This window comes from Amblyomma maculatum, chromosome 2, assembly GCF_055883805.1.
Source record: "Amblyomma maculatum isolate TAMU_Amacu chromosome 2, ASM5588380v1, whole genome shotgun sequence".
NCBI lineage: Eukaryota > Metazoa > Arthropoda > Arachnida > Ixodida > Ixodidae > Amblyomma > Amblyomma maculatum.
The window spans coordinates 156701596-156727578 of NC_139345.1; the positions used below are offsets into that span (position 1 = coordinate 156701596).

At 48.9% G+C, this 25983-nt stretch overlaps 1 protein-coding gene and 1 pseudogene across 1 annotated transcript; both read left to right on the forward strand.

The window, feature by feature from the left end:
* The window catches only part of LOC146200248 (uncharacterized), a 28925-nt pseudogene extending 28543 nt beyond the window's left edge, over positions 1-382 (forward strand).
* A 4914-nt stretch (positions 383-5296) lies between these two features.
* On the forward strand, positions 5297-6862 carry LOC146200249 (solute carrier family 22 member 7-like). The gene has a single exon (XM_084592308.1). The coding sequence runs from the start codon at positions 5297-5299 to the stop codon at positions 6860-6862; it is 1566 nt and encodes a 521-aa protein (XP_084448434.1).
* Positions 6863-25983: the final 19121 nt, after the last annotated feature.

Below are 25983 nucleotides of genomic sequence, written 5' to 3' on the forward strand. Positions count from 1 at the left end.
TGACTAAAGAGATCAGTCCGTCAAAGTGGAGAGCGAGGGTGAAGACTGCCTATCGAGCAAGGAGGGTCAACAGGAGGACGAGGACAAGAACAAGAAGCCGACAGTTGAGCCGGACACGGCGCCCACGCTAATAGAGCTGGACATTGATGCCATAGGTATCATTGTCCAGCTGAATTTTTTCAAGCTCAATCAGTCCAACTTCAACCAGGTGGTCAACAACATGCTCTACATGCTCCTCAACTTCTACGCGCCATGTTGTGAGCACTGCGTGAAGTTGGAGCCTGAGTACGCCTGCGAGGCCACCACGTTCAGGCGGCGGGACCAGCAGGGGTGGTTGGCCAAGGTGGACACCGCGGTCGAACAGAAGCTGGCCAACCGCTGAGGCTTCAACAAGTACCCTACTGACGTCCTCTAGCACTTGAGTAACCTGACCGAATATGAAAACACCTGTTTGGCCGAAGCGATCATCGATATGATGGCGGAGAAGACGGGCCCGCGGTTTGCACCACCAGCGGAAGCATTGCTCGAGCTGAGCGCCGTGAACTTCAGGCTCACCGGCGCCAACGCCAAAATCATGCTGGTCTGCTTCTCCGGTCCGTGCTGCGGCCACTGTCACCTCAGGTACCCAAAGTTCGAGCGGGCGGCGCGATGCCTCAGGGAGTACGGCATCCCATTGGGCAAGGTGGATGCCAGCGAGAAATGGCGCCCTGCGCGCAATGACTGCAACTCGCTCACTTCAGTGAGCTGCCGTTGGCGTGGGACCGCATTACCTGATACTGCCGTGTCCACTGGCCCGTCTTCGACGGAATTCGACTGTGAATTTTTGAACTTTTCCGATTGATGTGTTGGTGTGACCCCGTGTGTTATCGGCTATTCCCTGTGTAGTCTGTGTTCTCGCGCGCGTGTGTGTGTATGTGGTTGGACACGTTCAGTGCATTTCCTGTCACCCTGCCCCCCTCCCACCCCTTCCCCCCTCCGGTGGTAAGATTTTAGGGTATGGAAGATAAAGAAGTGGGGTGCTAGCGCGTGGAAGAATGAGTATGAGGAAGAAGATGAGGAGGCCGGTAGTGTTAGGCGAGTGACTGCATCAGTGGCTGCGTCGGTAATCGTCTATCCCCTGGGTGTCATCCCTACCCCGTAACAATATATAGCGCTCTATACAATTCTCCCGGTGTGATCGCACAAAAGCGATGGCCCATCTAAGCGTACCGAAGCGTGGTGATGGTAGGGGTTTGGGAGGTTGACTCAAGAATGATTGCTGGCGAAGAAATACACTGGCAAGAGCGAGTAAGCACGACCGCGCACACGAAACAAGTTTCTCTCACAGCAGCGTCGAGCAAGTCTGCCTGCCCTGGCCACTTACGTGGAGCCAGACAGGTAGGGAGTTTTCAGTGGCGCCTGTAGCGGCACGCCGCGATACGTAGGCCTCCTATAGGCATGCCGTCCAGTTTTCACTTTGTTGTCATGTGTCATTTTCTGGTGATTAATTCCCAGACCTTATAACTCCAATGCAAAGGCTCTTGGAACAGTCGCGCACAAATGCGGAACTTTACCTATCGTTTGCTTCAATAAGAATGTGGATTTAATGTCCAGAAGGCATTTCTTCCACTTCGCAATGTGTCTTCGTAAGCACGTCCCGTTCGGAAACATACTTGAAGCAGCAGAACTTGAACACCGCCGGTCCATAGGCGCTGGTGAACGAGTCAAGGTTCGCCCAAATGTTCCAAAGGGGACTTGTCATGGCACCGAGTCTGGTCCAACAGAGCTGACTACGCGCGCCAATAGTATCTCAAGAGGTGCTGACAAGCGCGCTTTAAAAAGTTCAGCTGGCCCAAAGCAGTGAAAGTAAAAATCCGCGAGGGCTAGAGTTAACACTGTTCAATTAAAAAAATTATAACTGTCCAAAAGAGCGTGAACGCCTCCCGACTGAATCGCGAGATCAAATTTTATGACAAAGATTTTTACAAAATAACCACACCAGTCGAATGCAAAGCGAAGCAAGCAAAACATTTTTCCCCTCATGCAATGCAGACGCCTTCGTGTGCGATTAAGAAGGCGTTTTGAAGTGGAGTTTCCAACTTGTTTGGTAAAAAAGCTCTTGTCTGGACGCCATCATTGAATTGCATTGGATTAGACGTGATTGCTTACGCTATAGAGTGGGTGGATATGCAATGCAGACGCCTTTTTGTGCGATTAAGGAGACGTTTTGAAGTGGGGTTTCCAGCTTTTTTGGTAAACAATCTCCGGTCTGGACGCCACCATTGAATTGCACTGGATTAGATGTGATTGTTTCCACTATATAGCGGGTGGATATGCAATGCAGACGCCTTTTTGTGCGATTAAGGAGACGTTTTGGTGGGGTTTCCAGCTTTTTTTGTAAAAAGGCTCTGGTATGGACGCCATCATTGAATTGCATTGAATTAGATGTGATTATTTCCACTATATAGCAGGTGGATATGCAAAGTTCTAGCCTAGTCCTCATGGTTTGTGTAGTCTGTCCAACCATGATAACACATTTATCTCGATAGTTTTCCCAGTGTTCAAGTCGAAGCTTTTAGTTCTTTACAGCCCTTTCAACCCGTCGTAACATTTCATTGTCAACCACATCGCCTTCTGGCGGTTTTTGAAAGCGAAATATAGTCCCAGTAATGTGGCATACTATGAACACTTGACTAAAAAAAAACTGAAGTACACTCTAATTCTAAACGTCGTTTGAAAACACTGGGCGGTCTGCGAACGTTAACGGTTAGAACCAAGAAAGCAGTCATTCACGCGTTTTTAACAAGTAAACGTCGCGTAACATGCACACGAGCAGCAAAAAGTTAGGAAACAACAGTTTGCTGTTACAATACATCGATACAACGTCGTTATTATATATAATTTATAGTTTTCAAAATTTCCAAATATGTCCAGGAAAAATCGCATTTTTTCTCTAAAATAACATCCATACCTCTAATATCCTTTTGCTATGATCTGGCTTCATTTCAAAAGGAACGCTCTTTCACGGCCACCACAAATAATCTTCTTGCGATGTTTTCACAAGCATTGTGGTTGCCCGATTGTGCCAGCCTCATCCCGGTAATATGAAATAACATCCATCGCTTCGCCGCACGCATACTGCAGCCGATAAGCACTGTGTGAGTTACATAGAACGTGTTGATTTCTCAAAGCATGCAGATTAAGCAACGCGCCAGATGACCCCAGGCTCATTTTTGGTTCTGCGCCCTAATTTATACGTCGCTACACCTAGTTCGTCAAGCAAGGAAGCCCTTCGGTGCCGCACATGTGCTCTCGTGCCTCTGTACGCGATAAACCTTCTCCGAGACCATACCCGCCAAGAGGATGCGTAGGTACGGAAGATCTCGGTAGGTATTACCGTTATTCTTAGAGTGAGTTGGATGTGGTCTCTGTTTCACATTTGTTTTCATTGAGTGCCCTATATGTAAGTGCGAATATATTAAAGCCGGCATGAGTTGCTTTCTATTAACAGACCAGCAAAGAAGCCTACCAGAATCCAGCATCTCATCGAAGTTCGTCCGGTTCTGCGTCTATTATCTATATGTTGCCGCGCATCGATGAATCACTGGACGGATTGAGATGCGATAAATGGTTTTCATCTATTGATTTGAGAACGGCTTTTGGCAAATCGAAATGGACGAACTATACCTAGAAAAAGCCGCGTTTGTCGCTGCAGATGGCCTATATGAACACAAAGTACTCCCATTTGGATTGTGCTATGCCCCAGCTACATTCCAACAGATGATGGTTATCATCCTCACTGGTCTCAAGTGACAGAACCGTCTTGTGTACTTGGACGACGTCGTGGTTTCTTCAGAAACATTTCAGCGTCCCCTCTGACGTCTTCGAGCTGTCCTGATTCTGCCTGACCGTACACTGAAGCCCCAAAAGTTCCCCTTCGGGCATACAGAACTCGTTTCTTGGTCATGTTGTGAGCGCTGATGGGCTGAATAATTTTCTGTGAGACTGACCCGCACAGAAGCCTACAAGAATCCAGCACCTGATGGCAGCGGTTCTTGTACCGATCAACCCTTCTTTACCCCGCCGGAGCAGTGGTTAGGGCGCTCGACTAGTACACCCGAAGATGCGGGATCGCATCCCGGCTTCGAAGGCTGCTTTTCAGTGGTGGAGGGAGGAAATTCGGGGACCCTCCACTACGGCGTCTTTCAAAGCCCGAGTCGCTTTGGGACAATATTACAAACCAATTCTTCTTCATATAGTCTCTCGACGCAGGGACCACACCATCGCTCACTATGGGGCTTTATAAAATCTGACAACGTTTTGTAATTTCGTGTCCATAATATCCTTCTTTATCATCTATCTCACTCATGCGTGAAACACTACCGCTCTAACAAGAGGTTGTGGATGTGGCTCGTGGCACTTACCCAAGTTGGGGCTGGACAGGTTCAGTGAGGAGAATACTCAGTGAACTAGATTCAAACTAACGCGTACGGTTAGTGTCATACATCAATAAATTAATTATTATACAGCCAAGTCGAAACCTTGCCCATTTCGTTGTCTGTACAGTGTTGGGCGATGGGCTGTAGGTTCCTTATTGGTTAGTGCATGCCACATTCACCAGTGCCAATTTCTCCAGAGTATGCCACTTCGGCGCGCACTTTGTATATCGGGACCTGCACTGTCAAAAGGAAACACCGAAGGCAAGCGCGCAGGGTTGACAGGATTGCACTTTCGCAGCTGGCCACGATTAAAATGGCGTGCTGCTGCTTAGGCGTGGGAGGTATGGTACGGATAGTTCTAAAAGGGCTAAGGTGTTCAGGCTAAAACGCATGTACTAAACATCGGACAAACTTCTTGCCGTCTTGGTCGAATCTGTCCCGAACCTGTTTTCAAAGATACGGTTTCCAGCACAAAGTTCAGGCACGTGAAATTAACATTATATAGAAAAATGCCCTCAAAAATTGTCCTTCAATGCAATGTTTTTCTGTGATAAAGTGCCTTCGAGTGTTGAAAAACATATAGTCCCGTGGTGTTTCTCCTGCTATCAACATCAATCCCGCATCACGCTTATTAATGGGCGCGCGGTTTTACAAAGAAGAAAGAAGCCCTCAAAATGGCTGCTCATCAGAGACTACCACGCTTGCGACCTTTTCACTGGAACAGGGATAGCACTAAAGCTACGAAATCACCACCGACTACGGAGAGGCAGCTGCCCTACGGAAACGGTATGTTCCAGCTCTTGATTGTCTTCAGTACGACCATTACACTCGGTACCTACGGCCTGCACTGCGATAGCTTCAGTCTGACCGCCGGCGTCATGGACCACTGGTGCAGAAGGCCCGACGCCTTCGCGAACCTCAGCCTCCTCGAGTGGAAAAATATGGCTATCCCGCTCGACGAACGAGGACAGTTGAGCCATTGCTTGATACGCGACCCGCCGGACGCTGGAGATGTGGCTAGGGTGGTCCCGTGCTCTTCATGGGAGTTTGACATGGAACAATTTGGCAAAAACATCGTGAGCGAATGGGACCTCGTGTGCGACAGGCGCTGGCTCATCGAAGTAGCTAGGCTCGTTTGCACCGCCGCTACCCTGGCTTCCCTGTCTGTAGTTGGAACGCTGGCGGACCGCGTCGGCCGCAAGATGGCCGTTTTCATCACCATACCTGTGGTACTCATAGCAGGCACTGGGAGCAGTGTACCAAATGATTTCCATTTCTTTGTCGCCGCTCGCGCCGTCGTCTCGGCTTCGACGATCGCCCTAATACCACCGATGTTAGCTCTCTTTTACGAAGTCACACCTGCTGCAAGAATTCCTGCGTACGTTACGGTGGCCACGCTGCTCTCGGTATTGATGACTCCTACCACGCTGTTCTTCGCAGAGCTCTACCGAGCAGGTTGGGCGGCACTACAGCTCATTCTTATGATTCCCACCTGCCTGCTTCTCCTCATGTACTACAGCGTCGACGAGTCACCTGCCTGGCTTTCAGCGACAGGGCACGTGAAAGAAGCCGAGCGCATTGCTTTGCGCGCTGCAAGCCTCAACAAGGTGCCGCTTCAACATTGCCGCGACATGATGCAGACCTACGTGCAGGCCTATACCGAAAACCAGGACTCACCCAGAAGTAACAGGCTCTTCGACTCGCATCTCAGGGCACGCACAGTTCTCCTTGCGTATATGTCCACAGCATTATGTTATGCCTATGACACATTCGTTATTAACAGTACAGGAGTGCCCGTGAGCGATACCGTCATGGCCATTGGCTACGTAGTAACATTTCTCGGTTTCTTGCTAGTTATACCGTGCCTTGTTCGCTTCGGCTTCAGAAGGACCGTCGTCGCCTCAGGATTCATGTTTGGAACACTGTTGGCAGTTCTCTTCATCGCGCTTAAAGAAAGCGAAACATTTGGGTGGAATTTGCTCGTAGTTCTGATGCGTGCGGCGGCAACCATCTGCTTGTCGTCCTTCCTCTCACAAGCGGCCGGCGCGTACCCCGTCACAGCACGCAGCAGCGGTGTGGCTTGGACCCTCGCATTCAGCCGCATCGGTGATACTCTGGGCCAGATGAGCACGACACTAGTCGAGGGCCGACACACTGATGTGAGACTGGCCATCGCGGCTATGGGGATGTCGCTGTTCGCCGTCTGCGCCCAGGTTTTGCCGTACCAGGAAGACTGGGTGCTGCAAGGGCTACGCAGTTCTGGCATCCGATCTAACACCATTCCTGCACCAGACACCACGTGCCTAATGCGGGACACATTACTACCGCTACCCAAAGAGCCCGTCAAGCATCGAATTACAGATGAACCGGACAAGGTCTCCCCGCCTCCCGCAACGCACTCCAAGTACTCAATACGGAAGTCGGTGACGGTTTCCTTGGGATAATCTGCATACTGTTCTTGTTCGTCTATGAGCGTGTCTTTTTATTCTTATTCAACCGTAGATGCTTCTATTTATTCCTTCAATATGAGCCACTCATTCTGTCTCACTCTTCACTATTGGTCGATTTTGTCAATGTTTTCTATATCAGCCCTGGTGAAACATACCGTATCGCACTAAACGAGTTTTAACCAGTCCTGTATTCTTCCGTATAGATTTCATGGCGGTGTGACCACCCTTGTATGAAGTTTAAACAGGTTTGTACCGCACAGGTCATGTCCGGTATTAATTTTTAGTCCGGACGGTCCGGTCCGGTATGGAGCTAATACAGGATAGACCATTTCCTGTATCCATCTCCACAGGACATCCCAGTCCGATATTGATATGAAACAGGGCGGACCAGTCCTGTATTGAGTTTATATACAGTCATGTCCGGTTTAATTGAATACGGACAAACTCGTTATGAATGAAACTGGTACAGGACCGAGCATTTCCGCTTCTCAGCACAATTCGGGCGGATTGTGAAGCTCAACCAGAATGACCACATCAGAACATGCCTACGCACTAAATACGCCTGCAACCATACATGTATACGTTACAACCTTTTTGTATAAGTGGATTACGCGTCGTTTCACAAATACCTAGAAGATATGAAGCCGTGGATGTGTGCCTTAGCAAGTACATACGCGCATAGTATTGCTTTTGCACTTGCAACAGTCGCTGCAGCTTTTACGATTTTGCGGTGCATCTCGATATCTGCGACCGAAGATGCAAAAGTGTAAGCTAGAACGTAGAGTTTCAGTAGTGAGGATAACAATACGCTCTAGAATAAATGAAACACATCGCTGACCATCGAAATATGCACAGATTAGCCGGACATCGGGCGTCGCTTCCTCGAGTGTTTACGTATGCAAAACACTTGACCGGAAGGGAATGTATTGACGTCACTGTTCCGCTGGCAGCAGGTGAAGCTAAAACAAGCAGTATTACAAGTGTTGCTGCACCGCGTATTTCTGCATGTAGGAAAAATACATGCGTTCAAAGACGATGACAAAACACAATAATTGCGACATTCTGAGGTTTGCTTGCGAGAAAGCGATGCATTGTAAATATGTGGGACACGAATAACCCTTCGTGATAGCCAGGAAAAAAGATTCAGCGTGTTTAAAGGGCGATCGGTGAATTAAGACCAGAAATTCTAAACCCCACAAAAATACACAAAGTACTAAAGAGCAATGTCGACTGCATAAACAGAAATATAACCACCTCAATCACATCATGCCGTGGTGTAGTGGTTAGCGTGAGCGCAATCTGATTGTGATGACCCAAGTTCGACTTACAGCTTGTGAAAGTTCTTGCTTAAAAGATTTTTTTTATTTTCCAAATGTAGTCATGTTATTTTATAGCTCTGCATGCTTTTTCCAGCCTGGCGTCCTGTTTATTTTCTCAAACGAGGGCCACGGACCATACAGGAATTTCCGGAATCAGGGCTTCGCGTGGTTTCATGGCGGTTAAGCCTGTATCAATTAATCAGAAATAGGGTGAAGCCATAATTTCTGGAACTGATACCGGGCAGAGTATTTCCGCTTCTGTATAGAAGCCGGGCCGATCTATGAAGCTCAACCAGAATGACCATGCCTGACACGCCAGCGCACTAAATATGCATGAAACCAAACATATACAGCTAATCTATATATAAAAAGCACGTGCATTTCCACAAATATCTCGAAAATATGAAGCCGCCGAAGTGTGCGCTACAAATATATAGACGCATCGCGTCGCTTTTGGGCGTACAACAGTCGCTGCAGCTCGTACGATCTTGCGGCGCATCTTCACATCAGCGACTGAAGATCTGCTGCCTTCGCGAAAGTGGATGCACGAACGTATCTATTCGCTAGCGAGGACAAAACTATGTTCGAAAAAAAACAAACATCGCTGGCCATCGGAAGGTGCACAGATAGTCGTACACCAGGCGACGCTTTCTTGGATGTTAACATGTTGAAATCACTCAGTCGGAACTGTATTCATTGACGTCGCTGCTCCGCTTGTAGCACGCGAAGCTATAACACGCAGTATTTAAAGTATTAGTGCACCGGATATTTCTGCATGTAGGAAAACTTACAAGCGTTCGTAGACGATGCCAAAACACATCAACACTAATAATCTATCATATCTTGAGGTTTGACTGCAATAAAGAAACGCATTATAAAGTTACGGGACATTTGTGAACCCTCGCGATAGCCTGGAAAAATATTCAGTGTGTTAAAAGGGCGATCGGTGATTTACGGCCACAAATTCTACAGCCATGGAAAATACACAAAGTACGAAAGAGCAAAATGAGCCACATATAGTGTATCATAATCACTTCAAACATAAAACGCTGTGGAGTAGTGATTAATGCGTCCGATGATTGCGTTATTATTTTTTTGTAAAGTAGTTATGTTATTTTATATTGTTGCATGCTTTTTCCAGCCTGGCGACGCTTTCTGATTCGGAAATGAGGGCCATCAACCATACACGATATTCTGGTATCAGAGCTCCGCGCGGTTTCTTTCCGAACTTTCCTGGGCAGTACAGAAATTTTCTTAAATAAACCAAAATCTTGTATCCCAGATCCTGTACAATAAACCTGTTATCAATTTCCTGTATGAACTTTATGCAGGATTTTTCAGTAGGGATTCGTTATATAAAATAGTTTCTTTTGCTGCGATGTGTTATGTAGTTAATGACGGGTGAGCATATTCAAAGTACTCCTGCTATGTTGACCGAAAACCTTACGAAATTGAGAGTGAATGGTTTGGGGCAGAATGCGTGACTGGCGGGATTCACGAGCACGTCGTTGGTGTTTAATGGTACATTGATATGAGATCCGGACATTTACGACAATAAAATATATCGTAGTCATTCCATTGTTAATCCCATATTGAAAACGTGTTTCCTCTTTAGGAGACAATGGACTCGCTCGAGAGCATGTACTGACTGTTCTACTAACACTGACTTTGCAATCGGAGAATGGATCTGAGCTGGGAAATGTGGCATGTGCAGTTTTTTCAGCCTTCATCTGGAAAGCGCCTCGAAATAAAATGCTTCACATAGGCCTAGTTTTTAAACCGCCGCAAGTGCCTGTGTTCATAACTTTGCACTTAGCCTCGTCCGAATAACGTATTTTGTTGCAAACCGCTATTGCGAATTGATGCTAGCATCGTTAACCACGGCGCACTCCGGTAACAGTGAGTGACAAACCGCGTCATGGCCCATTCCTTTTAAAACGCGTCATCAGCCGATATCTGGTTCAAGTGCATGTGTATAGAGCGCCTTGTCAGCGCTGATGTATCATAAACTGCCTTCTGCAAGGTAAGAATGAGATTATGGCACGTATTTGCCGTTTGCAGCTAATTTCCTTGTCTTTCAAGGTTTGGTTATTTCATTTTGCTTTATTTTAATAGGTGTGGCACAACTGCGGTCTTGACGAGGTTTAACTTTTGAAAGCAGCTGTAAATTTTCTAAATTCATAAAATAAATTTCCGAGGTCACTGCAGAATCTGCACTGGAGAAATACGTAAACCACAGGTTTGCTGTGTTGTCCGTGACATGTGTAGCTGTAAATTTTCTAAATTCATAAAATAAATTTCCGAGGTCACTGCAGAATCTGCACTGGAGAAATACGTAAACCACAGGTTTGCTGTGTTGTCCGTGACATGTGTCAGTGCGATTCCGCGAGTGACAGATATAAGGGAGAGAGATTTTGAAGCTAGGAAACCGATCATCGGTTTCCGTTGCCAAGAGCCTGGCCATATAGTGATCGGTTGCCGTAAGCCAAGAGCTACCTTTTTGTCTCCGTCTAATGGCGACAAGTCGCGAGTTATGCAGCCTTTTCGGGGAGAGCAAGCGGAAAAAGTAAAACCGCTTAAAGTTCGCCTTAACTCGGCTGCTAAAAAGGACGTTGTCCGCCTATTAGACGTTTGGCCTGCGGAGTTACCGGGCGAGCGTGCCTGTGAAATGCAGCTATGTAAAGAGTGTAGCGTATGTTTGCCCAATGCCTGCGACGAGATCGCGGAGGCATTTGGAGTTCCTCAGACAGAGGCAGCAGTCTTGAAAAACCTGCCCGAACATTATCCGCACGGGTTTCATCACACAGAAATGCGGCTTAAAGAAAATGGCCTTTGTTTTGGAGACAACGCTGTTCAGGATCTCACCCGCTTGCGGCCTCAGGATAGCGCAGTGCAAGCGAGGCGAGGGAATGAAGAGGGCAGAAAGGACGCTGAAAGCGAAGGGGACTTTTATAGTTACGAGAAAGAGCGAGAGGTGACCAAAATTGACTGTGCGAGGGAGGCTGGTAGCTTAACCTGTGAAGGCTCTGCTAGAAATAGTGACGCGCCAGTGGAAGTTACAGAAGGGCAGATTCACTTAGCGAAGACCACACGGGAGGGTTTCAAGGCAGAGAAGAAAGCTCAGGTCGCTTTAAAAGCCGAGTTGAGAATCTAGATGTTACGTAAGCGAAAGGAATCGTCACCTGAGCGCTTTGAGTTGCTTGCGCGTCGCGTGAGAACACAGGTCAGTCGCAGATCAGCGTGTTCAAGACCCCTCAGCATTTCGAGTATGCTTTCCCCTAGCATGAGACATGCAGTTAGCTGTCCTTTGTCGGATGCCATGTGTCGTTTGCTGAGGAGGGTGCGTGGCTGTCGCGCGAAAGAAGCACAGGATAAGCGCGCGAAGCAGGTATCAAAGCCAGCTACGGTGCTGGCAGAGTCAGGCTGTAGAGGTTTTTGTAGAACTAAATGTTCAAAGAAAAGGTCTACTTGTGTGTCCGGACACCACAGTAGTCTAATGAGAGGTGACACGAGGAGGCTGCGAAAAAGGGCGTTTAGCTGTCGCGTGAAAAGAAAGAAAGCTAAGCGCGCGCAGTGGAGGCTAAAGCCAACTTTGGCGCTAGCAAAGTCAGGCTGTAGGCGCTTTTGCAGATCTAAACGTCCCAGGCCCCTGGGCACTTCAAGCATGTCTTCTTCTAACATAGGACACTCAGGTCGTTGTCCCTTGAGAGGAAACATGTGTCGCTTCCTACGGAGGGTGCGTAGCTGCCGGATGAAAGGCGCACAAGCAAAGAGCGCGCAGCGTCGACGGAAATCACCTACGGCACTATCAGCGTCAGGCCGTGGAGGCTTTTGCAGATCTAAAGGTACAAGGCTCCTTGATACTTTGAACACTGCCTTTAACTGGATACATTCAGGTTGTTGCCTCTTGTCGGGCTACATGTGTAGCTGGATACGCTGGGCAGGCGGAGCTCGCGAGAGGGGAGCCCAAGTGAAGTGCGCGCAGCGAAGGCTAAAGTCAAACGCGGCACGATCGAAGTCCGGTCGCAAAGTCTTTAGCAGAAGAGGTACAAGGCCCTTAAATTCTTCGAGCATGGCTGCCTGTACCTCGAGGTTGCAGGTATCGCTAGGTACGCAAGGCAGGCAGAGCTCACGGGAAAGGAGCTCAAGAGAAGTGCGCGTCGCGAAGGCTAAAGTCGAATGCGGCACGATCGAAGTCAGACCGGAAAGTGTTTAGCAGAATAAAATGTGCAAGGCCCCGTGCTATTTGGAAAATGTCTACGTTTACATCGAAACACCCAGGGAGTTGTTTCGTAAGGTGTGACACGTGCGGCGAGCTGGGAAGGGACCATAACTGTCGCGTAAAAGGAAAACTTGCTAAGAGCGCGCAGAAAAGGTCAAGGCCAGTTACATCACCGGCAAGGGCTCGAGGGTTTGGTGAATTCAAATGTCCTGGGTTCTCCTTTCACCCGAGACAGTGTAGTAGTGGCTCAGTCACAGGTGACAGGAGCAGCTTGCTACGAAAGAGACGCCGGGGCCGCGTAAAATGGCACTGCAAAATAACCGGCAGGAAGAAGAGGGATGCCGCATGTCACTAGCCCCTATCTTGTATCCGGCTTTCCAAGCGCGGGCTACTCTTCGGAAGCGTACAGTTCCGATGCGAAAGTCACATTAGCGAGCTGACGCCTTCAAGGGTTTCTCAGATCTCGGCTTCTAGTTCTACCGTAGGATTGCGGCCGCCAAGGGCGCGGCTGAAGCATTGACTTGAGAGGGGTGAATGGAATCAGGGAAAAAAAATCATCCCCGGCTAGTCAGACTTTTTGAGGGTTCCTGACTACTCACCCTTCTGAGCTGCCGATAAAAAAAAGCGAGTGAGCGCAGTGTGTGGGTCGTCCCCACTTGACAGGTTGACAATGGAGGGGGAGCATCCCCACGATGTTTGTGAGCGTGCAAGGAGTGCGTCTGAGAAACGAGGCGCTTGTCTTGTTTCAGCTATTCGAAAATTGCAATGTTGCGTGCAGGGTCGTGCCCGCTGGTAGAAATAGCCTTTGTTCGTTTATCTGCCATCTTAACATGTATGTTTCATTGGAGCCTAGCTTTGCAGGAGTTTGCATCTGGCATGCGCTAAATAAAAGGGCATGATAATGCCAACGCTGATGGCCTCAGACAAAGTTTCCCTAGGCAATGCCTTCTTGTTTGGCATTACTCTTTTTTGAATTACCCTTTGAACACCTGCAGCTCCCCCATCAAGATATGTTCTAGCAGGAAGTGGCTTTCTACGGCATTTTTCATGTTACGACATGGGTCAAAATCTTAGCTAGCGTATTCGGTTTCGAAGTGAACTTGCTCTGTGGTTTCTTGTTTTCTCTAATATGGTTTCTTTCGAAAGAGGACTCGAAATTATCGGGGCAAAATTTGGCTTGTTTCTTTTTTGTTTTGTACAGGCAATGTCGACTAGAAAGCAGCCTGGCAGTTTTCTAAGTTGGTTTAGCGCTTGCTATTTGCGGTGTTTTGGGCCTTGCGTGTCTGAGACTGTTAAAGCAGTCCAGCGAGCAAGCAAGAACCAGAGGGCCAGGTTTGATACGTGGCTGCCCCGACCAGGCTAATTAGACTCCAGGTATCTTCGTAGAGCGGCGTGGGCTGCCCCACTGCGAGACCTCTTCGGGCGGCGGGCGAGCTGTTGTGACCGGGGTTTCGGCCTAGGTACGCGCAGACTGCAGCAGCTGAAAAGGGAGGCGTACTTAGCGGACGCCGGCGAGTGACCGGCGCCAAAGGCAGTGAGGCGGCGGCTATGGCAGCGGAGTGACGCATTGTTTCTGGCTGCGGCGGCCAACCCCTCCCGCCTCCCCTCCTACGGGATTGGCGCCACGGCGGCGACAGCAGGGAACCTATCTTGTGCCGAACGGGCCAGAGGCGCACCATCGAGCAGCCTTTACGGTTGACTCCGCTCGCCGAATTCTTGAAGAAGGCGGATGACCTTCTTGAAATTACGCGGGGAAATGACCGCCGCCAGCGGGCGACTTCGCGGGATGTTTCACCTTGGTGCAGAAACTCCATCGCTCGAACAAGATCGTCATCGACATTGGAGAAGTTTGCCCTCACCGGCGGAAGATGTTCAAGGAGGTTCACCCTCGGCAGTGGGTGGCACCTCGAGTGATCTCTTGTGCTCACTGATTGGACTGCACAAATTGAACTCTGTTCCCCAGCTAGAGAAGTGGGGATAACCAACCGTATTTAAGCGGTGGAAATTGTCTCCACCGAGAGCACCGTTTTCTTCTCTTGACCTGTAAAGATCCCACCATGTAAAAAGTTGTATAAAACGCTCTTTTTCCCATCTCCTTCCTGGCGGCCTCTGCTCCGTCGTCTCGGCTCCTCGTGGTTTGACTGCGGTGAAGCGTAGGCCCCCGAACCCCAAAAACATCAGAGGTGAGAAATGCGATCGTACCGATGGTACATCAACCCGATTGTTTTTTTTTAATGCTTTCGATTATGTCAATTTCCCAATGTTTATGGGATTACAGACTGGAGATGCGTATTCAAGTGCCGCGCGATTTAAATATGCGTACATTAGTATCCTGGTCCCTTCTGGAGCATTAGGCGATGTTCTTATCAAATACCCAAGGCTGCTGTGGAGCACCGCTCGCTTGTGAAGGCGTATGTATAAGAATTGCGGCGAATCTGTAGTGCTATGCCACAAATGAGGCAACCAGGCTCTATGCGAGTGCTCGCTCCGCTCTTCTACAAGACGAATCTATTCATCCTGCCGACCTCGTTCACCTGAAGAATCTGCACTTAGAGAAAATTAAGTTGAGAGAGCTAGACGAGTGATGGAAAAATCATGATAATAATAATAATAATTGGTTCATAGGAAGGGAAAGGTGCAGTATCTGTCACACTTAGTCTGTGGATACCCGAACCGCGCCGTAAGGGAAGGGATGAAGGCGGGAGTGAAAGTGGAAAGAGAGAAAGGGGAGCCGTAGTGGAGGGCTACGGATAATTTCGACCACCTGGGGATCTTTAACGTGCGCTGACATCGCACAGCACACGGACGCCACTTCGTTTCGCCTCCATCGAAACGTAGCCGCCGCGGTTGGGTTCGAACCCGGGAACTTCGCACAGTAGCCGGGCGTCTTACCACTGCACCACCCCCGAAAAGCGAGATGAGACTTGCAAAGCGATGCCGCAAGGCGGCGAAAAAAAGGTGCAATAGGGTAGAAGACAAATCTATTCGTCCTGCCGAACTCGTTCACCTTGAAGAATCTGCACTTAGAGAAAATGAAGTTGAGAGAGCTAGACGAGCGATGGAAACTCCCGAAAAGCGAGAAGAGACTTGCAAAGCGACGCCGCAAGGTGGCAAAAAAAGGTGCCATAGGAACAATAGAGAAGCGATTCGCTCGTATCAACGATTACTACTGTTTTCGCAATGTATACCCTGTCTTAGCTGAGTTAAGCCACTAGCAATCTGGCAGTCCAGACAATGAACAAGCACAGTACGCACAGAGCCCATTCGAGTGCGTGTATTTTGTCGAGTTGATATGAACAGTAATGTGCTGCCAAATCTGCTGCAAAGCTTGTGCTGCAATATATAAGGCTTTGCTTTTGGTAGGTGTCAAACTCAGATCACTGCCTTGTCGTGGCGGAGGGGCTTGCGAAACTCGATGAAGTCGTGAGCTCTGCTGTGTAGGGTCACCCAAGATAGACAGGTCACGGCACAGAGTTCTGACAAAATGTGATTCACTGGAGAAGGCAATGGCAACCCACTCCAGTATTTCCTGTCAAGAAAACCCTATGGCCAGTCACAATACTATTAATGATATGGCCCCGGAAGATGAGCCCCCCAGGTTGGAAGGCGTCCCACATGTTACTGGGGATGAACAAAGGGCGATTCCTAGTAGCTCCAGGACGAATGAAGCGGCTGGGCTAAGGCCAAAAGGACGCTCAGTTGTGGATGTGTCGGGAAGCGACCGAAAAGTCCTATGTTTTCAAGGAGATATATCACATAGCAACATGAAATGTAAGATTTATGACGCAAGGTAAATTGGATGTCGTCAAGCGAGAAATGAACAGATTGAACATTGATATCTTGGGTATCGGCGAGCTCAAGTGGACCGGAATGGGAGAATTTAACTCCGGCGACCATTATGTCTTTTATTGTGCTCACGAATCCAAGAGAAGGAATGGGGTCGCTCTCATAGTAAACAGAAGAATGGGCAAAGCAGTGCTAGGGTACAACCCCAACAACGACCGAATGATTTCACTTCGGATCCAAGGTCCCCCTTTCAACATAACAGTTATCCAAGTCTATGCACCGACCACTACTGCTGAAGAAGCTGACGTTGAGAGATTTTATGCGGACCTACAATGCTTTTTAGACCGCACTCCATCATCAGACGTCGTTTTTCTCATAGGAGACTGGAATGCTAAGGTCGGGAGTGAGTGAAGAAATATCCGGAATTATAGGCAAGTTCGGTCTTGATGAGCCAAAAGAAGCTGGGCAGAGGCTAGTAGAGTTTTGTCAGGAGAACAACCTGACCTTAGCGAACACTCATTTTCAACAGCACAAAAGGCGCTTGTACACATGGACTTCACCGGACGGTCTGTACAGGAATCAGATCGATTATATTCTTTGCCGGCAGAGATGGAAAAGCGCTATACAAGCAGTAAAAACAAGGCCTGGGGCCGATTGCGGCACCGATCATCAGCTTCTTGTTGCCAAAATTAAGCTTCGATTGAGCAAAACGCAGAAAACTAGAAGGCCTTTCAGGTATGATCTGGATCAAATTCCATTAGAATATGCTGTGGAAGTGAGGAATCGATTTCAAGAATTAGATCTAGAAGACAGAGAGCCCGAAGAGATGTGGACTGATGTTCGTGATATAACACAAGAAGTTGCTACTAAAGTAGTTCCAAAGCAAAAGAAATGCAAGAAAGCAAACTGGTTATCTGAAGAGGCTTTGCAAATAGCTGAGGAAAGGAGGATGGCAAAAGTTATGGGGGAAAGAGAAAGATACAAGATTCTCAATGCGGATTTTCATAAAACAGCAAGGAGAGATAAGAATGTCTTCCTGAACATACAGTGCCAAGCAGTTGAGGACAACAGCCAATTAAGGAACACAAGAGCTCTGTATAAGACAATCAAATATATCAAAGGAAGCTTCTGTGCTAATCTGGGCGTTATAAAGGACAAACGAGGCAAGGACCTCACTGAAGCCTCCGAGATAAAGAAGGGGTGGCAGGAATACACAGAAGAACTGTACAAGAATGACCTGAATGTGCAAACCGAACATAAGACGGTTGTGATTACTGATCTCGAGCCGGGCATCCTGAAGAGTGAAGTTGAATGGGCCTTAGCCAGCCTTGCTAAGAACAAAGCTAGCGGAATTGATGGCATTCCAGCTGAGTTGCTTCAAAACCTCAACCATGACGCTGTTAACATTCAGCATACATTATGTCAGAAGATTTGGACAACCCTGCAGTGGCCACAGGATTGGAGGAGGTCAGTTTACATCCCCATTCCAAAGAAAGGCAGTGCCAAAGATTGTTCCAACTACCGCACGATCGCGCTTATTTCGCATGCTAGCAAGGTGATGTTGAAAATACTCCAAGGTAGGCTGCAGCAGTATGTGGATCGGGAGCTTCCGGAAGTGCAAGCTGGGTTTCGCAAGGGAAGAGGAACTAGAGACCAAATTGCCAACCTTCGCTGGATCATGGAAAAAGCAAGAGAGTTCCAGAAACCCATCTACTTCTGCTTTATTGATTATGCGAAAGCGTTTGACTGTATAGATCACAGCAGATTGTGGCAAGCTCTCCAAGAGATGGGAGTTCCAATTCACCTCATCTGTCTCCTCAGGAACCTATATGAAGGACAAGAGGCCACAGTCAGAACTGGCCATGGTCTTACTGATTGGTTTCCGATTGAGAAAGGAGTGAGGCAAGGCTGCATATTGTCGCCCTGCCTATTTAACCTATATGCAGAATGCATCATGAGGAAGGCCGGTCTGGACGAGTCTTCAGCTGGAGTGAAGATTGCTGGAAAACGTATCAAAAACCTTAGATATGCGGGTGATACCACTTTAATGGCAGAAAGTGAAGTTGAACTCGAGAGACTTCTGATGAGCGTACAAGAAGAGAGTGAGAAGTTTGGGCTTAAACTGAACATTAAAAAGACAAAGATCATGGCGTCTTGCCCTATCAAGTCCTGGAGCATCAATGGACAGGAAGGGGAAGCTGTGACAGATTTTCTCTTCTTGGGCTCCAAGATTACCTCGGAAGGAGACTGCAGCCATGAAATTAGGATACGCCTGCTTCTGGGAAAACGAGCAATGGTTAGCCTTGACCGCCTAGTAAAGAGCAGAGACATTAGTATGCCAACCAAGATCCGTATAACTCGTGCTATGGTCTTTCCAGTTGTGATGTATGGATGCGAGAGTTGGACTGTGAAAAAGGCTGACCGCCGAAGAATTGACGCGTTTGCATTGTGGTGCTGGCGAAGACTCTCGAGAGTTCCTTGGACTGCCAGAAGATCAAATCAGTCGATATTGTCGACCATAAACCCTGACTGCTCATTGGAGGGTCAAATTCTAAAGTTAAAGCTCAGCTACTTTGGTCATCTGATGAGAAGAGAGGAGTCACTGGAGAAAGATTTGATGTTGGGAAAGGTTGAGGGTCGCCGGAGAAGGGATAGGCAGCGAACGCGATGGTTAGATGGCATCCTCGAGGCACTGTAGATGAAGTTATGTGATGTTAGGAAGATAATGAGAGACCGGAAAGCGTGGCGTGACATGGTCCATAGGGTCACGAAGAGTCGGACACGACTGAACGACTGAACTGAACTGACAAACTCAGAGGCCGAAGATAAACATACGCACGCGTGATACGCAATAAGCACACTGTCAGACTCAATAATAATATTCTACTAACACCAAGAAAGCACAAAAACAAGAATTTGTACATTATTTACGGAGGACAAGGTGACAATGACTACCGAAAAGCAGGGTCCATGTGATGTGCAACCTGGGGGACACCTCGTATTACTATTCATTTGTTTCGTATTGAACATTTATTACACAGAATAAGAAGGATATTCATATTAATGAAGACAATAAAACGGCATTGGTTTGAATTTCCTAGAACCAGCTTAAAACGAGCGATAACTCCCACCTTGGTTGCTCAATGGTTAAGACCCCCGGCTAGTGAACCTGAGTGCTTTGGTTCGGACCCACTACGCTCTGATGTTGTTCTAAATGTGAAAGCATTGGATGAGTATTAGCTATATCACTACAGAAATGACTAAATCCTGGTTTGACCTCGAGAGACCTTGAAGTTATTTTGCCAACACCCGGCGTTCTTCGTGTTCCTGTCTAAAATATCCTTATACATACTCAGACACTTAAAGTAAAAAAGAGGAGGTGGGACCTAGTGAAGAAAATATTCAAGCGATAGCTTCACTACGCGAATTAAAGCCAAGGTGAACGCGTGTTTTAGATCACCTTCAAACAACTTCGAGGTGAAGTTGGAATTTAAGCCACATCCACTTTATGTAGCTAAGTTCCCACCAAAGGTGAAGGTGAAAGTAAAGCATCAAATTCAAGGTCATGGTCAAAGCTCAAAGAATTACTGACTTGGGAAGTAGTTTAACATGTGAGCAACTGCATGGTGAGACACATGATCGCTGACGTCAGTCACGAGTATATATTGCCACCTGATGGTTTGAGGTGGTGCTTGAAAGACGAAGAAGTTGGAGACGATGCCACTTGACGGTTTGAGATAGCGCTTGAAAGACAAAGAAGTTGGAGACTCGCGCGCTTCGGCTATCCAGGACTGTGGACTCTTGAGCCTGTGTCTTTGTGTTACCTTTTCCCGTGAACCTCTGTCTTGACTGTGTGTCTCTGCCTTTGTGGCCGATTCCCATAAATCCCTGTCTTCGTGACAGTTTTGGTGGAGCCGCTGGGTAATTGTTCTCTCAATCTCGCACACCCCTCTGCGAACCAACGACACCGAGCTTTTCCTGTGGACACGCCAGTTCACCGCGTCAGCCGGAGGAATCTAGGCCTTCCTCCTGAACACGGGCCCATGGAGTCCACTTCAACAACGAGCGTCCGGCCAGCCACGCAAAACACTACGTCGGTCATGCAAGGTACTCCTGTTTACCTTCAAAACCCCCCAGTGCCGAAATCGTTCTATGGCACTGCGCATGAAGACGTTGAGGATTGGCTAATTCAGTTCGAACGAGTCGCATCCTTTAATCAGTGGGACGACAACTTAAAGCTACGGAACGCCATTTTCTGCCTGGAAGACCATGCTTTGACATGGTATGAGAACCGAGATGGCACATTAACATAATGGCCTCAGTTCCGCCGTTTTATCATAGAGGCGTATGTCAGCCTGGATAGGCGCGAACGAGCAGAACGTGCTCTACAATCTCGGAAACAGATGCCAAACGAGTCCGTCATGATGTATGTTGAGGACATGACGAAGCTATTTCGACGTGCGGATCCCAACATGTCTGAAGACAGAAAGCTGCGACACCTGATGCGTGGGGTTAAAGAACAGCTTTTTGCTGGTCCTGTACGTAGCCCAACAACTACAGTTACCTCATTTTTAACAGAGGCGGTCACCATGGAAAAGATCCTACACCAGCGCTCGGTGGTCTACGACAGCCCAATCCTCGCTACGACTGCTGCCAAGCCTCTTACAGCTGCTGTAAGCAATACTGATCACCTCCGAGATCTTATTCTGCAATTGTACGCGAGGAACTACAGAAGGTTTGTGGCACGCTCCAACCCAGGGGTGATTCTCTCGCACATATAATCCGCGAAGAGATTCAGCAAGTCACGCAGCCATCTCTGAATGTTGCTGAAGCTCAAAGTACCCCTGTTCCTCATTATCCTCGTCCGACTTACGCTGACATTCTCCGACGCCCAATTCCCGTCCAAGCTCCGTTGTCTACGTTACCACCAACCCAGTGCATGCCCGTCCAACAGCCAACGCAATACATTCCTGTACAGCAACCAACGCGGTGCGAGCGGCCACCGCGATCAAATATTCGACGAACGGACGTCTGGCGGGCCCCTCGGAGTCGCCGCCTTTGCTACCACTGCGGGGAACCTGGTCACATTTTCTGGTGGTGCCCTTATCAGGAATTCGGACCGGAGGGTTTTTACACCAACGCACCTAGACGCACGTTCGGACAACTACCTCGTGACATTGGAGACAACCTCGCACAAGAGAGCCTCTGGATGGCGCGCCGACAATCCAGGTCTCCATCCGCACGTCGGCCATCCCCTTCAACAACTGGTGACTTCCCGCGAGCACCGCCTGGTCGCTCGCCAAGCCCCCCCCCCCCCCCCCCCCCCGCCCGAGAAAACTGAGTAGAGCGACCTCCGGGGGCGGGGCCGCTAAATGTCAGCACAAAGAAGTCCCCCCAATGAGAACAGATATGGATTTTGGAGCAGAAACGACAGTATTTGGGTCGCGAGACAGGCTACCGCTGGACATCCCTGTGTGCATTGATGGTCATTACGTCAGCGCTTTAGTGGATACCGGAGCAGACTTTTCGATTTTGAGTGGGAAACTGGCAGCGCATCTTAGGAAGGTTATTACACCATGGTGTAGCATGCAGATACGCACGGCTGGGGGCATGTAATTACTCCTATTGGACAGTGCACGGCTAGAATCCAGATTCGTACGTCAACGTTCGTTGCCAGCTGCGTCGTTTTCCGGGAATGTTCTCGTTATTTGATTCTCGGTGTGGATTTCCTGCGGGAATATGGCAATATCATCGACCTCCGACAGCAAACGGTACCGTTCTCAACGGAGAAGGCGGCTGTAAGCCCCACCGACGGCCAACGCACGTGCGCTCTACGAGTTTCAGCCGAGTGTGTTTTAGTGCCTCCCCACTCCAGCGTGTTTGTGAGTGTTGTGTGCGACGGGCTTCGTGACGGGCCGATAATAGCTGAAGGCAACCGCTCGCTTTTATTTTCTCATGGCATCTGTGCAGCTCGAAGTTTAATTATTATGAGCAATGGTCACTCTGAGCTTCTCGTCACGAACTTCACGAATAAATCTCGCCAACTCTATCGTTCTACTGCCATCGCTTTCGGCGAACTGTTAAACGATAAAGTTAAATTGGTTCACAGGAAGGGAAAGGCGCAGTAACTGTCACACTTGCTCTGTGGACACCCGAACCGCGCCGTAAGGGAAGGGAGGAAGGTGGGAATGAAAGTGGAAAGAGAGAAAGAGGAGCCGTAGTGGAGGGCTACGGAGTAATTTCGACCACCTGAGGATCTTCAACGTGCGCTGACATCGCACAGCACACGACGCCTCTACGTTTCGCCTCCATCGAAACGCAGCCGCCGTGGTCGGGTTCGAACCCGGGAACTCCGGCACAGTAGTCGGGCGTCCTACCACTGCACCACCCCGGCGGGGCAACTGTTAAACGAAGTTTCCGAATGTTTTGCGTCTGACATTATTGATACAACGATGTTAGCAGTGACCTTTCTGTCTGTCAACAACGCGACCTGCGTGCCTTACTGCTAGAGTACGCCCCGTGCTTTGCCTCATCGAAAGTCCGGCAAACTTCTGCCACCAAGCATCGCATCTTAACGTCTGACGATGCTCGACCTATTCGACAGCAGTCGTACCGTATTTCGGCCAAAGAACGTGAGGCAATTCGGACACAAGTCCAGGAGATGCTAATGATGATGTTATTCAGCCAGGCCGCGGAAAGTCAGCGGCACTTTCGTCCCGTCTAATTCTCCCAAGCGGGGGCGAAAGGAGGAAAGAAAAAGCTGAGAGGAGGACTTCTCCCTCGCGCCTAAATTTTACCCTCGCACTGACGGCGCCGCCGACTCCGCTGCGTGGCTTTCTTCGTCCTCGCGTGAACCGCTGCAACCGTTACGACTCCGCTCGTTTTGAATTAGAACCGTCGTCTGCGTCGGTTGTCTGCGTAGCTTAACGCTGTGAATTCTCTGCGTGTTGGCTTATCGGCCAAAGTCGCGATTTTTCGTCGCAGTTTTTTTTTGCTCTGTGCATCTCATTCCTGCTGGCTCTTCGCCCCTTCGTGCGACGAGAGACTTGTCTGCGTGCAGCTCCAGTTCCATGGACCCATATCGTCTCCAGATTGTGCTGGCCATTACAGTCGGCAATATCTGCTGCGATTCGTGTTGTTGAACTTGTTACCTTCATTTGCTGTGCAGAGACGTAAGTGCATTTCGAAGAAGACGGTTCTTCCAGGAAGGGTAGTGTAAATTTTTAATCATGCATTTTGGTTATGTTTAGCACAGTGACATGTGATTACCTGTATCAAATACCTACCACGAGGTAGCTCGAACGCAGGTATTTGCTCTATGTTTCTACATTGCTTTAATGGTATGGAATGCGTAGAATGATTATGTGCATCATTTATTTAATTTCATATGAACTGTACACATGATGACAGAAGCAGTGCCGGCAAACTGGGTTCTTTCGTAGTGATAAAGCAAGCATGCAAGATTACAATGTTAGCGCAGAACACAGAAGAAATAAATTGCAGTAATACGGAAATTTGAGCTAGTTGGTACATGATTGCTTGCAATTGCAAGCGCCTGTCCTTGTCTTTACTCTCTCGTTGTTTTTCTCCGTCGCAGCGCTCGTAATTTGCAACACAGAAGACTACTGTAAACTTTCGGCTATGTAAAGTGTGTGTGTGTGTGAGGGATACCTCTTCGCATCTTTTCATTTTCTGTTTCACGCGCAGTTAATAAAAATGGGAAACGATATCTGCTGTTCGCTGTGCTGTTTCTTGCTGCGGTCGGGTACGCTTGCTCGCGAGCGCCTGCGTCCTCGAGAGCGCTATGCTTGTGGTTTTTCTTTCCATCACACTGTTCCTGCCGCGAGCCGGTGGTGGTGGGGGAAACGTTTAATAAAATATGCAGTTTCATGAAGGTTGCTCTGGGGTCAGGCTTAGTGCCCTTCCCCTCACAAACACTAGGTGGAGTTCCTAGTACGGGACCCCAGTGGCTTCCGCTGCCGCCATTGCTCTTTTGACCAAGGCCTTTTGGGCTTTCAGGTCGGAGCAGGCGAGAAGGGTCGCTTCCCAGTCCTCCCGGGTGGTGTTTTGGTTAGGTGCAAAGGCAGGGTTGGAGGGGCACGGCCACACAATGTGGAAAAGGTCCGAGGACATTTTCCCGCAGTGCGGGCACTCCCCGGAGAAGGCACTGTCAAAGTGTTTAAGTGACGCCGGGCACATCATGGTATTCGTAAGGAGGCGAAGAAACACGCGTTCATCCGCTCTTGTTAACCCTTTACACGGATGGGGGTAAATATTGTGTCTGTTTTGGTACAGCTGCGTAATTTCTCTGAAAGTGTAGGCTGGTGTAAATTCTTCTGAGGAGGAAGGAGACGAGGTTGCCCGGTTAGATAGCGCGCGGGCGGCGGCATCTGCTGCCTCGTTTCCTTCTAGCCCAGAATGGGCCGGAGCCCAGACTATGAAGCGGCGGGATGGACTTTCCACGTACGAACTGTTTTGTAGTAGTCGGTAGGCCAGGTCCGAGCTGTCTTTTAGTAGCCGGTAGGCCAGGTACGGGACCCAGCCCTGTTGAAAGTTCCTACACGCCCCTCGCGAGTCCGTTATGATTGTTTTGGAATCAGATTGTGGTGCTGCTAACGCGATGGCGACCTCCTCTGCCTGTGTTACGCTTCGGGCTTTAAATGTGAGCCCGTTTACCGTTTTGGACTCGTGGATCACTGCCGCCGTGTACTACCCGCCTTGGTGCGGGCCGGACGCGTCAACATAGTACACTCCGGGTTTCCCTTCGTAGTGATGAGCTAAGGCGTCTGCCCTGGCCATGCGCCTACCCTCGTGGTCGTCCTTGGACATATTAGTAGGGAGTGGTTTTACGTGCAGGGCGTATCGCCACTCCTGGGGAAGCCTTACTCTTTCCTCGGTTACAGTCGTGTGTTGTATGTGTAGACGGGTTAATAGGCGACGTCCCGACGGTGTCTGCGATAGTCGCGTGTATTGACTCGTGAGGTGGGCGTCTCTCAGCTTATCGAACGAGTTCGTCATACCCAGACCTTGGAGTCTCAGGTTCGACGTGGTTATAGGGAGGTCGAGGGCTTTCTTCGCTGTTTTGCGCGTGATCACCTCGAGGATGTTCTCGTCGTGTTTCTTGAGGTGGAGATAGGGGGTGGAGTACAGGATTCTGCTTGTTACAAAGGCATTGGCCAGCTGTAGAGCATCTTTGCTTCTCAGTCCCCCTTTTTTGTTTGAGACTCTGCGGACACCTCGACCCACCTGGTCTCCCACCTTTTTTTTTACCTTTTCGAGTGTGGTCGTCGCTAGCTTACGCTGGTGAATGAAAAGACCCAGTACTCTAATTTCCTCTCTCTCGGGTATTGGTTCTGCCCCGCCGGGGTGGTGCAGTGGTAAGAAGCCCGACTACTGTCCAGAATACCCGGGTTCGAACCCGACTTCGGCGGCTGCGTTTCGATGGAGGCGAAACGAAGAGGCGTCCGTGTGCTGTGCGATGTCAGCGCACGTTAAAGATCCCCAGGTGGTCGAAATTACTCCGTAGCCCTCCACTACGGCTCCTCTTTCTCTCTTTCCACTTTAACTCCCACCTCCCTCTGTCCCTCCCCCTACGGCGCGGTTCAGGTGTCCACAGACACAAGTGTGACAGATACTGTGCCTTTCCCTTCCTGCGAACCAATTATTATTATATATTATTGGTTCTGATCCAAGTCGCAATTCTATCTTGTCTGTGCATTTTTTGGAGGAACGAATATGGACGAATTCGGATTTTTTTGGTGAGCACTGAGGGCCGCATTTTTTCGCGT